Source organism: Seriola lalandi, unplaced genomic scaffold (assembly GCF_002814215.2).
Source record: "Seriola lalandi dorsalis isolate HSWRI2012SDOR001 ecotype SW California unplaced genomic scaffold, Sedor1 jcf7180002054104, whole genome shotgun sequence".
Taxonomy (NCBI): domain Eukaryota; kingdom Metazoa; phylum Chordata; class Actinopteri; order Carangiformes; family Carangidae; genus Seriola; species Seriola lalandi.
In genome coordinates, this window is record NW_019524657.1 from 56689 (window position 1) to 70713 (window position 14025).

The 14025-nt window shown below is 41.9% G+C and overlaps 2 protein-coding genes and 1 non-coding gene across 3 annotated transcripts; 2 read left to right on the top strand and 1 right to left on the bottom strand.

The window, feature by feature from the left end:
• Positions 1-34: 34 nt before the first annotated feature.
• Positions 35-5783, top strand: gjb8 (gap junction protein beta 8). The gene is made up of 2 exons (XM_023403279.2): positions 35-1127; positions 2500-5783. The coding sequence occupies exon 2, from the start codon at positions 2531-2533 to the stop codon at positions 3338-3340; it is 810 nt and encodes a 269-aa protein (XP_023259047.1). The 5' UTR covers positions 35-1127; positions 2500-2530; the 3' UTR covers positions 3341-5783.
• Positions 5784-7293: 1510 nt separating this feature from the next.
• On the top strand, positions 7294-13217 carry LOC111652882 (gap junction alpha-3 protein-like). The gene is made up of 2 exons (XM_023403273.2): positions 7294-7350; positions 8708-13217. The coding sequence occupies exon 2, from the start codon at positions 8743-8745 to the stop codon at positions 10168-10170; it is 1428 nt and encodes a 475-aa protein (XP_023259041.1). The 5' UTR covers positions 7294-7350; positions 8708-8742; the 3' UTR covers positions 10171-13217.
• A 391-nt stretch (positions 13218-13608) lies between these two features.
• Positions 13609-13680, bottom strand: trnat-cgu (transfer RNA threonine (anticodon CGU)). Its single transcript has one exon. It is a non-coding gene; the product is annotated as a tRNA-Thr (tRNA).
• Positions 13681-14025: the final 345 nt, after the last annotated feature.

A 14025-nucleotide genomic window follows, 5' to 3' on the forward strand; every position in this document is an offset into this window, starting at 1 on the left:
AATCAATGATGTGCATCGCATTAAACGGGTTACTGATAAACTCCTGAATTTCAGGCAACAGCGAATGGAGACATGTCACGAGTGCTTACACTTCCGCTCGCTGTGACATTTGTGCTCTGCTCCTGTTGCAGATTTCATTTCACAGCGATACCAGACCAGAGTGACTGTCACATGATCGCGTCGTCTGGCCCGCATCTATGAAATGTGACCACAAAAAACTAAAGTATAGGCTGCGTAGTGTATAAGTTTATGTTTGACACACCGAAGATGTTTTACACTTTTAAACAAGTTTAATGGCCGCTATCACAAGTTTTTAAAGTATTATGCAATGTGTTATAATCAGTCCTGGGGAAAAAACAGGCCATGTACAAAAATCTTTCATTAATTTGGGTTAGTTAATAAGGTTAATTTGCTCTTAATCAACCAACTAAAAGAGTAAATTCACACATATTAATGCATCAGTAAAGATTATTACATATTATGACACACAGAGGCCGTTTTTCTGCAGCTCAAATACTTTTACTTCAATTCTTTTGTACTTTTACTTGTGATGGAGTAGTTTCACAAAAATTGTTGAGTTCACTGTCGTAGGAAACTGGGAAACTGACACACATTCACATTTGAGAAGTTGGTACCTGTTATTTTTCCCACAAGAACGTGATTTAAAAGAATCATCAGTAATCAGAATTGTTTTGCCGATTAATATTCTGTCAATCACCTGATCATTTCAGCTCCATCTGGTTTCTGGGTGTGTGAGGGGAAAATGAAAACGACTCAGTCGGGGCCCATCAATAAATGATTGCCCCGGGGCAAATTATGAAACTATTCATCGTGCAAAAAGAAAGAGAGAGTGGATCCGTGTACAGAGACAGGCCATGATGTCTTCTGGCCGCACCCTCAGTCTGGCCCCTCCCCCCCGGTCTTACGTGATGGAGCGTCATGTAAAACCTCCAGGACTTCAGGTGCGTGTCTCACAACTTAAAGACAGTCAAGTCAAACGAGCTGAACTCTGATTCTGTTGGAGCGCGAGGAACTTTCCTCCAGTCACAAAACATCAAAGGATTAATTATTTTTCCCTTCATGGAAAATTACTGATTTTTGTTTTTAAATAAGCTCCACACACACAGGTGAGTTCTTACCGATTAGATTCATTTACACTAATTTCTTCTTCTTAGTTATAGGGATGACAACAGGCTGTCATTATTTATAATATTGATAATAACAAACATCGGTCTTTCATTTAGTAATAATTCTACAATTTAACATCATTAATGTCTGTTTCTCACAAAATAAGCGCGTCTTGTCATCAAAACATTTTTCTGTTTCATTTACACAAACAAAAATTAAGAAATGGTTCATTTCGCGATGCTAAAACTCAATTTACTGTTTCATATCTAAAAGCCCGAACTGCCTTTTTAATACAGGAGATGTTTCCATCTTTAAAGCAATTACTAATATGCGAAAACAATGATTTCTTTTTAATGATTGCACTAATAAAGAAGACTGGAAAGATTATAAAGCGTTTCAAGAGAAGGAAAACGCTGCTTTTTAATCTTGCCCTACATATTACACCTCTTTCACTTCTTACTGCTTCTGTAGCCTACAATTAATTAATTAAGAAATTACTTCCATGAAGCACACACCTAACAAAGTGGCGGTAAATCGCCTCTGTGACGCGGAAGTAAAACACAATTTAAATAGTTTTCAAAGTGATTTTCACGCTAATTATGAGCTGAATACTTAATTAATAATCAGATAAGCAAATCAGTGTAATCATAGAGAAAAACATGATGAAAGCTGTGGGGAGGCTCAGTGAATGGAAAGAACAAAATATTACAAGTTATTCCATTAGTTATCGAAAGGAGATCAGGTAAATGAGCCTAAATGTGTGTGATTTGGTTAAAGAGTAGCTAATAAACTAATAAAAGCTTTAGGACAGACTTCTTTAATGTGTTTGGTTTAGTCTCAAGTTGGGTCAAACAGCAGTATTAGGCTCAATAGTCTGAGTGTCTATGGGATCAAATAACATAAAAATGATTCCTTAAGCATCCAGGAATCAGATGAACCTAAGCAAGTAAATTAAGGTTGTCTGAACGGACGCCCACAGTCTCACACTTTGAAAACCCCTAAAAGATGCTGAAAAGCAGAAGAAAAGACTCTGCTGACAGTTTGCTGCCTCAGCCCTTTTTCACTTTGTGGACCCAGTTCTCTGCGTCCAAGGGTTTCAATCTGTTTTTCATCCCTGTCCTGGAAAGTGGTTTTTAAGTTTGCTCATTACTCGAGTCATTTATCGTCAGAATGAATTTGATTCTCTGCTACACATTGTTCAAAAACATTAAAATACCCAATCTACCAAGCAAAGAATTACAGGACAACAACAGGCACAACTCAGTACCTTTAGACCTTCAGTAGTTCTGTGAGAAAGGGGCATTTACTCATTCAACATATTGAATTTGGATTTTCTGGCCTGTTAACCTGCTGATTTCCCGCCCTCTACAGGTTATCTGAGCCTCCAGTCCTCTTCACCACCATGAGTTGGGGGGCGCTCTATGCCCAGCTGGGCGGCGTCAACAAACACTCCACCAGTCTCGGAAAGATTTGGCTCTCTGTCCTTTTCATCTTCCGCATCACTATCCTGGTTCTGGCAGCTGAGAGCGTCTGGGGGGATGAGCAGTCAGACTTCACGTGCAACACGCAGCAGCCTGGCTGCAAAAATGTCTGCTACGATCACTTCTTTCCCGTGTCGCACATCCGCCTGTGGTGCCTGCAGCTCATCTTCGTATCCACACCGGCTCTGCTCGTAGCCATGCACGTCGCCTACAGGAAACGTGGGGATAAGAAGACCATGCTGGCCTCCAACGGCCCCGAGAAGACGACGGATACCGACCTGGAGACGCTGAAGAGGAGGCGTCTGCCAATCACGGGCACACTGTGGTGGACCTACACCTGCAGCTTGTTCTTCCGGCTCATCTTTGAAGGTGGGTTCATGTACGCGCTGTACTTTGTCTACGACGGCTTCCAGATGCCCCGGCTGGTGAAGTGCGAGCAGTGGCCTTGCCCCAACAAGGTGGACTGCTTCATCTCCAGGCCGACAGAGAAGACCATCTTCACCATCTTCATGGTGTCCTCATCGGCCATCTGCATGGTGCTGAACGTGGCCGAGCTGGGCTACCTCATCGTCAAGGCGATCCTGAGGTGTTTGACCCCGGTAAAGAAGAGGAAACACTCTTACACCCACACGGACAGCGTGACCCGGGACAATACCCACCTGCAGAATAAGAAGAACGAGATGCTGCTGTCTTCCTCCACAGATTTGTCCAGCAACAAGACCATGTGTTGAAGGGCAGCCGTCAGTGGTGAAGTGGGACGGAAGAAGATAAAAACCCTTAAACTGTAAATCCAACTACCCATAATAGTCAAATTTCACATCTACAATTTGGTAATCAGGCTCTAAATGTTAGCATCCACCAGAATTGTCTCATGGGAAGGTGAAATAGCTTTTGAGGCAGATTTTGAGACAGTGGAAACTTTAAATTACCACAGCAGAAACTAGTTAAGCTACACAGTATTGTTGGGTCGGCCTGTCTTCTACATTCATGAGTTTCCACCGGTTAGGAAAACAAAAAAGCCGCCAGGTAGCAAAGATTGTCCCTGTATTTGTGGATCTTTATCACAAGTGTCACCTTTACGTTTTAATACGGTGGATGGTTGATGATAATGTTGGATGATTGGGGGGGGGGGGGGGGGGGGGGGGGGTTTAATTTATTGTTCACAGTTTGAAGTTTGCTTGAATGTGCTCAAAAGAGTGAATGGTCAGGGTTTGAACCAGAGTGAGTCTACACTGACATCTGGTGGTGACAATGGGAAACGCAAGGAGCACGAACACCGTCCACAAGGTCTGAATGAGTTACTTAGTGTTAAAGTAGAAGAACAAATAAAAGTAATGACAAGTGAAGCAGAAGAAAAGAAGGTCCAAGTGCCTTAATGATTACGTTTAGTGTTTAGTTTACAACAGCTGACGTTTGATCTTAAATGTTAAATACGTGTTTTACAGTGATTGATAAAAGCAGATGAGTTTTTTTTATGTTCCTGCTGTTGTTGAATCAAGCGACTTTAGCACAAAGTTAAGTTTGAAAATTCATAGTTAAATGACTTTCTATAAATAATGCTAGTTTTTTGTGTGTGTGTGTGTGTGTGTGTGTGTTGCACAAGATAAGATTATAAAACACAGTGAAATCTTACCTAAAACACAACAGTGGTTTAATAGATTTGATGCTCTTCACTGTTCAATCAAATCAGAATGTCTGTCGTCTTTTTACTTGAACTGAAAGTGTCTGAAGCTGAAGAGTTTGTGGAGAAATAACCCGAACACACGGAGAATGTGCTGCGTGTTTTCACACGTGGATTCCAGGCGATACAAGTATGAAACATACATGTGTTCAGATTGTACAAGGTGTTTTTTAATTCTTCAGTCAGAAATCGCTTCCCAACAGATCATTTTGCATAAATGTGAAATGTTTGCTTTGGAACAGAAGCTGCAGAGTTGATCTGGGTGTCAAAGAGGCAAAAACAAATCTCACATGACGCAGATATTAATTCAGAAAATATTGATCGAGTGTTAAAACATACAGGACATTATTATGAATTCTAGTCAAGAAGCTTGAATCTTATAAAGATCAGATCTGTCCGGTTTGTAGTGATTTACAGATAAATTACATGAATCAGTATTTTTGCACTTTGTGACATTTTGTTTTCGCCTCCTGATGACGTTGTTATCCGCCAAGTGTTTATTTCAAAAAAGGGGGATTATCAAGTTACACAGCTCAACACTGATCAGAAGTTGTCCCGCTCAGCCCAGACCTGCTCCATGTGCTATTTGGACTTGTGTTGTTGTTGCGGTGTGTGCATGTGTGTGTGTGTGTGTGTGTGTGTGTGTGTGTGTGTGTGTGTGTGTGTACTGACCGCAGCTGGCTGTATCAGCTTTCAGGATGTGCCTTATTTTAGCCACAACACTAATCGCCGCTCCTCCCTCTTAATGTGGCGGCCCGATCTCAAAGTGAAAACGTCTTTGTCCTCCTTCCATCCAGGAAATACCCGAGTTGGATCATCCACATCTGTGTTGTTGAAAAAATTAATTAATTAAAACAATCACCTTATAATCACGTTTTGTGAACAGAGAAGAGCAATGTGGAGACTTTGAAAAAGACTGGAAGGGGGTGTGTGGATAATTGATCTGAGGTGTCAATTCAATTTTCTTTTCTTAAGTTTTGAATTGAGTCCTACACTGATGTTACATAACTCACGCAGCTGATGAGCGTCTGTGTAGTTTACATCCAAAACAAAAAGCCGAGTCCTTCATTGTCACAGACACAGCAAAATGTTTTAATATTATTATTTTTTAAAAACATGTTTTGTTTTGTGTGTCAGCTCTGCATTGACCTTTGACCTTGTGCTTTTCTGTAACAGCCTGATGACATTTTTGACGATGTGTTTTCAAGGGACGAGCCTGAGACTCCAGTCCCCAGATGTTGTTGTTGTTGTTGTTGTTTTCTGCTCAGATTCTTCCACAGTCTAGTTTTTTTTTGTAGTCTGCTTTTAACAGCAAACAGCTTTTCTAAGCAAGAAGAAATTAAATATTTGTGATTGTGTTTTGTACCTAAGATGTTTTTTAATACACTCGCACTTTGATCCTTGAAGTCTTTTTTTCTTTTTTGCTCTTTGAGACCTTTTTGTTTGTTTGTTTTTTTGTTTTTTTAATTTTACATAAATCACTAAAACCGAAACTGTGTGGTTGATTGTTTTGTGTGCAGTGTGTCTGGGCTTCACACAGTGCCATGCTCTCCTGCTGCCACTCACATGGGTGGGACATTGAGGGTTTTTTCTGTTTTTTATTTTTTTTATTTTCTGGGTGATGCCCTAAAACCTTAGTCTGCTCTGACTGTTCCCTTTTAAACACCAGATATCAGTCTAATGAATCTCTCACAGTAATGTAGTAGCCTACGGTGAATCTGCGGGGTCAACCATGAGTTTATAGTGATCTTATGACCATTTAAAGGCGCCTTTCTCTTAAAATAAGACAGATATTAATGTGTTTTAAGTGTAGTGGTTGAAAAACTTTTGTAAATGTTTTCAGGTTGTTTTTACTTTCAGAAAATTATCAGTTTTTTAAAACAAACTGTGTGAAAGTTTAGGGAAAGTTTTATGCGCATTTTTCAGCAACTTTTTGCGCACACGCTGGAGTGGCTTTGGGGAGGCTGGCAGGGGCGTGGTGTGACTCCGGACAGGCTGATGACTCTGTGGATTCACTCATGCATGGTCACACAATGTGACAGTCCAGACATGGCTGGAAACGGGAGGCAGCTCCGTTTAACCGAGCCCCATCTCCGACTCCAAGCCGCCTCCAAAAACTAACAACAACAAAGGAAAACTTTTCTTTGCGCAAGTGAAACGGGCCCGGGACAGACAGACAGACAAGACAGACAGAGAGAGAGACCACACGCCTGGGGAAGTTAGTGCATGAATAAGTTTTTGTGGCAGCATTAAAAAAAAGAGAGAGAGTTTGTTGAGGTGTCAGAGAGGCGACAGGTTGGGATCAGGGAGACACAGATAGAGAGAGAGAGAGAGAGAGAGAGAGAGAGAGGGTCGTTGCAGCCGCGGGAGATCTACACGCTTTTCAACGCTCTCAGATGATGGCACCAATGATGGCAGATGGATTTGCTTTTCGTATTTAAGTATGACATCTCCGGTCTAAAGGTATGACGGATGAACTCTGCAGCTAAAACCCTCCTGTAGTAAAACGGAAGTAAAATAAGACCAAGTTAATGAAGAAATGCGTGTTTTTATCAGGTAATTAAGAGACAGACAAAAGCCTGACAAAGCTTGTGGCGCTTAAAGAGAGTCTGGGGACTCTGGCACACTCTGTATTGTCAACCTGGCAGGTATGGCTTTGTATTTGAACCTGGCTCTGTCTGTTACATTCACCACCATGCCACATAAATACCTCAAATACCTGTGAAAACCCAGAGAAATTTAGTCAGAGTTTTCCACAGTGAAGTCATCACAAGGTCAAATGGTTTCTGACTCTGTGGGTTTAACTGCTGCAGTGTCCCTAATACTCCCAATATATCCCAGTATTTATATCTGCTATTTCAAATGCAAACTGTGTTTAGAAAACTACACTATTTTAGATTTTAAAAATCAATGTTGTTATTATATCTTTAATATTTATCAAAGATTAACAAGAAAAAAAAGAAAGAGTTATTGCTTGACTAATGTTTTTCTCTTCCAGGTGTCATACATATTGTGAACCCTAGTCGATGGATTTATTACCTTTAATACAAGAATATTTTAGTAAGTTTCTCTTTTATATTCTCTGTTTGTGTTGTATTTTTAATTTGTTGTATGGATAGTGTTTAACTGTACATCATACTGTCTGAAAGATGTAAAGAATAACAATAGGTGGTTTCTTCTCAAAACACATTTATCACCTGTCAATATCACCAGAGGACAGATGAGGCCAGACATCTGTATCTATATCTAAAAACTAGTTCTACCTTAATTTTAAAATGTAGTTTAAAAAGCCTCTAAACTTGGTATTAAATCTGTGGCATCAAATGACAGATGTAGCGCTAAGACGATAGAACAAGAAAATTAACTGATAACACTTAATCGATTAATCAAGAAATGGAAAAAATAAAATTTACATTTAGTCTGTTTTATATCATTATTTTTGCATATCGTGGGGGTAAGAAGACGTTAACTTGGGCCCTGAAAATTATAATGGTTCTTTTTCTGATATAAAGACCAAATAATTTGATTAATCAAAGAAAAAATTAAAGAAATTAATTGATAATGAAAATACCATTATCTTTTTTAAGTCTTTTCAAATTGAAATAACCTTTTTCAGAGTTTCCAAAACTAAAAAACTCTTAAATCTCAGGCAGTATCTTATTGTAATATTAAATCTGTTGTAATTACAGTAACATCTTTGTATTTGTGTGGCTTTGATATTACAGTGGAAGGAGAGAGAGAGAGAGAGAGAGAGAGAAGGGAGGGTGGTGTGTATGTGTGTGTGTCAGTATGTGTGTGTGTGTGTGTGCGTGCGAGCGTGCGTGCGTGCGTGCGCCACACCAGAGCCCCATCGCTGCTAAATGCTGTTTTCGAACATTATAATGTTGATCTCAGCACATGCCTGCTGGGCAGTGGAGCGAGCAGGTGAGAGAGAGAGAGAGAGAGAGAGAGAGAGAGAGAGAGACAGGCCTGACATAGAGAGAGAGAGAGAGAGAGAGAGAGAGAAAGGGAGAGTGAACCGTGGTTCAGTCAAACAGGTGGTCTATACAGTATCCGAGCTGCTAAAAAGCGCCTGTGTTTGAAGGGAATGCCGTGTATTGATTTGTTATCGATATCCGACGCCTGCGTGGCAGTTTTCTACAAAGGCCGAATTCTTCTGAGCGTTTTATGAAAAAGAGAAATATGTCGGATTCTGGTCGACACCTCCACTCTCGTCCATGTCCCTGTGTCGTCTTGTGTGTTCGTATGTGTAGCGTGTTTAACCTTGGGGTAAGGCCTTACATGATGCTCTTTGCGATGACCAATGTTCAGACCAACTTTGAAGACTTTCTACGGATTCATAAACGTTTCTTTAACTCTCTGTGTCTGTCTCTCCTCTTTTTGTTTTGACATTCCTCCCTTCTTCTGTCCACTCCAGCCTGTACTTTCTCCATAGGCTAGAAATCTTGAAGCATGGGCGACTGGAGCTTTCTGGGGCGGCTGTTGGAGAACGCTCAGGAGCACTCAACGGTCATCGGCAAAGTCTGGCTGACTGTCCTCTTCATCTTCAGGATCCTGGTGCTGGGGGCCGCGGCTGAAGAGGTCTGGGGCGACGAGCAGTCTGACTTCACCTGCAACACCCAACAGCCCGGTTGCGAGAACGTCTGCTACGACGAGGCCTTCCCCATTTCGCACATCCGCTTCTGGGTGCTGCAGATCATCTTCGTGTCCACGCCGACCCTCATCTACCTGGGCCATGTGCTACACATCGTCCGCATGGAGGAGAAGCGGAAAGAGAAGGAGGAGGAGCTGCGCAAAGCAAACAGGTTGCAAGAGGAGAAAGAACTCCTTTATAGAAATGGTGGAGATGCAGCAGGAGGAGGCGGCAAGAAGGAGAAGCCGCCAATCAGGGACGAGCACGGCAAAATCCGTATCAGAGGCGCATTGCTGCGTACCTATGTGTTCAACATTATTTTCAAGACCCTGTTTGAAGTGGGATTCATTTTGGGCCAGTATTTCCTCTATGGCTTCCGGCTGAGGCCCCTGTACAAGTGTGCACGTTGGCCCTGCCCCAACACCGTTGACTGCTTCATATCGAGGCCCACTGAAAAGACTATTTTTATTATATTTATGCTTGTGGTGGCTTGCGTGTCTCTTTTGCTGAATTTGTTAGAGATCTATCACCTTGGATGGAAGAAAGTTAAACAGGGCATGACAAATGAGTTTGCCCCCGACCACATGTCGCTGCGCCACGTCGACATTGCGGAGCCCGAGTGTTTGGCCTCGGCCTCCAGAACTGCCCCATCCAGCCTCAGCTACCCTCCCAACTACACAGATGTTACGGCAGGGAGCGGGGCGTTCCTGCCGCCCATGGGGCCGGCAGCCGTGCCCTCAGCAGCAGAGTTCAAGATGGACGACCTCCAGCAGGAGGAGTCCCTCCGCCAGCCCTCCCCCTCTTCCCACTACTACATCAGCAACAACAACAACCACAGGCTGGCCACGCAGCAGAACTGGGCCAATCTGGCCACCGAGCAGCAGACTCGGGAGATGAAGGCCACCTCCCCCTCCCCATCCTCCTCTTCCTCCGCCAGCAACGACAACGAGCAGCAGCAACAGCAGCCCGTCGACGCTGCGCTGCACCTTCCCACCAGCAACACCACCAGCAACACCAACATCACCAACACAACCGCCACTGCCGCCTCCAGCAGCGGCAGCCCCGGCTCTGCCTCCAACGCAGGCAGCTGGGGCGGGGGGAAGAGCGAGCAGGAGGACGGCCACGTCACCACCACCACAGTGGAGATGCACGAGCCTCCAGTAACGGTCAGCACAGACCCCCGGCGGCTCAGTCGGGCCAGCAAGAGCAGCAGCATCAGGGCCAGGCCGAACGACCTGGCTGTCTAAACCTCTTCAGCCCCTTTCATGTCCCTAAACCCTCCCTGACCAACAGCCCGCTTCCCTCAACCGCTCCCCAAACACAGTGATTCTCAGACAACAACAACAAAAAAAATCACACACATGCATAAGAAAAGAAAAGAAAAATTAAAAAAAAAATAAAAAAAAATTGAAAAACAAAACAAAAAAACCCCCAAAACATCAGAAGGCGACGAGCGACAGGAAAGCAGAAAGAAAGAAAGAAAAAACGTTTAGGCAAATGTGAAATGACCTGATCAGCAGCAGTTGTTGATTTAGTGCGATCGGTGAGTTGCAGAGTAGTTGAGGCAAGGTTTGTTTGTTTGGATGGTCTTAATTTATACACACACAATGTGATTATGCAGTGCTACAAGGTCGGGAGGCTCCGCTCACAGCGGTGGATGGAGCGAAGGACGTTGTAATGTCACGGACTCACCATAGTGTTTTGGTTTTGGGAGGGAAGATCTCATGGTGTTTCTCTACTTTCTCTTCTTCTTCACGACCCTAAAGGACTAATTACTCCAAATGAAAATGATCTTTTTGTTTTTTTTCTTTATTTCATCTGGAGGAAGCACAGGAAGCACATTGTTGTACACTTCAGTTATTGGATGTGTAGCCAGAAAACTGCTCATATATCTTGTTAATCATTTTTTTATCTGGTTTTCACAGTCAGCTCAGCAGCACAAACATGCACTACGTGTTGCACTACGTGTTACAGCTTCTTCACCTGTGACCTGGAAAGTCTTTTCACTGCAGCACTTCCTGATTTTTTTTTTTTTTTTGCAAAAACAAAACACCTGTCTGGAAGTGATTTTTATCAACAAACATAACTTCGTGTATCGTGTTCCTCGTAGTCGCACACGCCTACAACTCACCGATTCACTCACAAGTCGGCGTAGACGCAGTGTGGACCGGGATGTGGGTCAAAACAAACCCCTTCCCCCTCCCCCGCTGGTAGAAGTCATCCCTGTGAGGCCCAGAATGCACCTGGGTCTCTCGGAAAAAACGCCACATTTGCCACGAATCACATAGAGATCAAAAGGTTCCCACCATACTACTGAGGAAAAGTAGGAGCAGAGTCCCTCACGCCTGCCTCTGTCAGTGTCGCCTTCAGTCAACATGTCTGAAAATTTAAAAACGCTCTCCAATAACTGCACAAATGACGAGATACTGCCTTCAAAGAATCTTGAAGATATTATGCAAAATACACGACAGCCACCATCTGATTTATCTGATATTTATTCAGACAACCTCCCGAAGCTCTTTGCTCAGACTTGAAACAGCCAAATTTTTTAATTTTTTTTTTTTTTATAGTTAGATTGTTGGCAGATATATATTTTTTTGCCCTAAAAAACCCACAACTTCGTTTTTAACCATCACACCAAAGAGCGACTCTGGGAGTGAAACGATTTTCACCGTCATTGGTTTTATTCTGAGAAGTGCTATTTTTTTAAAAACTGAATTGAATTTTACTCATAAATTGCATAATTGTAGTAGTCAGTTTGTGATTGCGAAACAGCTACGATTTAAAAATTAAAAATTAAAAAAATGACAAAAAAATGACAAAAAAAACAAAAAAAAAAGACAAAAACGACTGGCGTTGCGAGTATTGAAACGCCACGGTGCAGTCGACCTCGACGGCTTCTACTTTGTTGTGTTCATCTTGATTCTTAGAGATCTTTAGAAAACCCACACCTTTAACTGAATCCATCAGCAGTCACAGTCCTCTGTCTCTGTTGTGTTACTGTGCTGTTCGGTTCATTCACAGCCCAGGCACTCACTTTCAAAAAGCTTTTTATTTTTATTTAACTTTACAACAACCTTAATTCACTGTGTTATCCTGTGAATTCACCTCTGGGACAGGTGTTGCAAGTACACAGTAACACCGTGTGGACACACTCAGTAATCTGCATTGGAGATATTGCACACACAGGGTATAACAACACAATTAAATACAAACATGTTTGTGCACAGTCAACACTTTTCCAGTAGTTAATGTGCAGGTTAATACACTGGAGTAAGAGAAACGTAAAGTGGTACCAGCTGTTTGTTTTTTTTTTTTGAATCATTTTTCAGGGGGGTGGGGGGGGTTACAAAATGATGGTACTGTATGGTGTAAGAGTATCTGTACCCATAAAGGTATAATGTTTCATACTGTTTCTTACTTGCTTAAGTGACATTTAGTGCCAACAGAAACACAAAGAGGAGAATAAACACCTGCACAACACACAGGTAAAAGCAGCCTTTCCCAATTCATGTTTCTTGTTCAAAATCACAAAAAAAACTTTGTTATCTGCATTTGTTTTTGATTCCTAAAGTTTACATTTTGGTAGTTGATAAAGATTTGCACATTTAGGAAAGAAAATTGCTGTTCTACAATGCTAATATTGGTAGTAATAGAGGGAGAAAGAGAGAGAGAGAGAGAGAGAGCGTGATGTCGAACTGCCAATCTCTATGATCCTCAAAGGAAAAAATGTCTTAAAACCGAAACGCAGTGGCTCTTCACAGAAAAGGCAGTATTAAAAAAAGAAACTGTTATTTATCTCAAGCTCAGATAATGAATTGATGAGTTTGAAGATTTAAAAAAAGGAAGAAAAAAAAAAAACAGCAGCGAGAGAGAGAAAAAACAGTTGGGGTATTTTTCTGTGTTCACTCAGTATGTTCTCACAGACTGGTCGGGACTCTGGTCAGACGTCATATCAGACGACTCCACTGTTGAGACAGTGTTAGCTGGGTAGCTGGCCCTTCCCTAACCCCGCATACGAAGCCCTGACAGGATGTTGTGTTCGAAGCCCGTCGTCCCTGTAACTCCTCCAAACTCTCTCCTCTTACGTTTCATGCAGAGCATGATTTCTCTGGCTCGTCAGGGAGTAGGAACCATCTCACAATGCTCAGAACAGCAGCCTGTTTTCAATGCTGTCTTAAACAAGAGAAGTGCCTTGTGTATGAATGATTCTTTTGTAAGAACAAGTTGATGTAAATGTTCATTTACCTCAAATGTTTACAAAACTGTTACTAAATAAATTTTTTGTACCATATTTGTTGTCCCTGCTTTTGCTTTACATGTTGATTCCCACACGCATCAGTGCAGAGCTGGAGACTTGAAACACGTGACTTGACCTTGACTTAATATTAAAGTTTGTCAGATATTTCAGATTTAGACTTAGAGGATTTTTGCCTGTCCTCCATCTTTATAGCTCAGAGGAGAGGAACACGGTTACATACTGGACCAAACTTATCTTAAAAGAAACAGAAACAAGATCTGACCTGAGACGCAGCTGATTCCCTGCAAAGTGAGAAAAACCTGCAGGGCTCAGCGTTGAAGACCGCTGCCTCAGAAAGACTTGAAACACTCGTTAGCTTTCAGCTTTTCTAAGCACGTGAAATAATGAAGGTACTGATTTATCAAACAGTCAGCAATGCAAGCGCAGGCATGAATGGGGGTTGAACCCATGATCTTTGGTTTACGAGACCAACGCCTTACCACTTGGCCACCATGCCACAAAAGTGTGTCTACTATCAATGATACAGAAAGATAAAATGTGAAATATCTCAATTGTTTACAGGATCAAATGTTCAAACAATAATCTAGATATCTCATAAAATCAGAAGATGTGATGTTATAAAGTTTAGGGGGGTGGGAAAGTTCACTCTTGACTCTGTAAAGTGCTGTCCGTAATTTGTCGATGTCATGCTTGTGTAGAGACCATCAAATACGTTATTTATTCTCTGTCAGATGCAGTTTCTACAGGTTTCAAATTACACTACATAAGTCAAAATATATGTTTACTATTAATTACTGACTTATGAAAATATTCAGAAAAGTCACTCAGTTATATCACTAGT

Excerpts from the sequence above, each read along its gene's own strand:
- gjb8 (XM_023403279.2), top strand. The coding sequence starts at position 2,531 with ATGAGTTGGGGGGCGCTCTATGCCCAGCTGGGCGGCGTCAACAAACAC.
- LOC111652882 (XM_023403273.2), top strand. The coding sequence starts at position 8,743 with ATGGGCGACTGGAGCTTTCTGGGGCGGCTGTTGGAGAACGCTCAGGAG.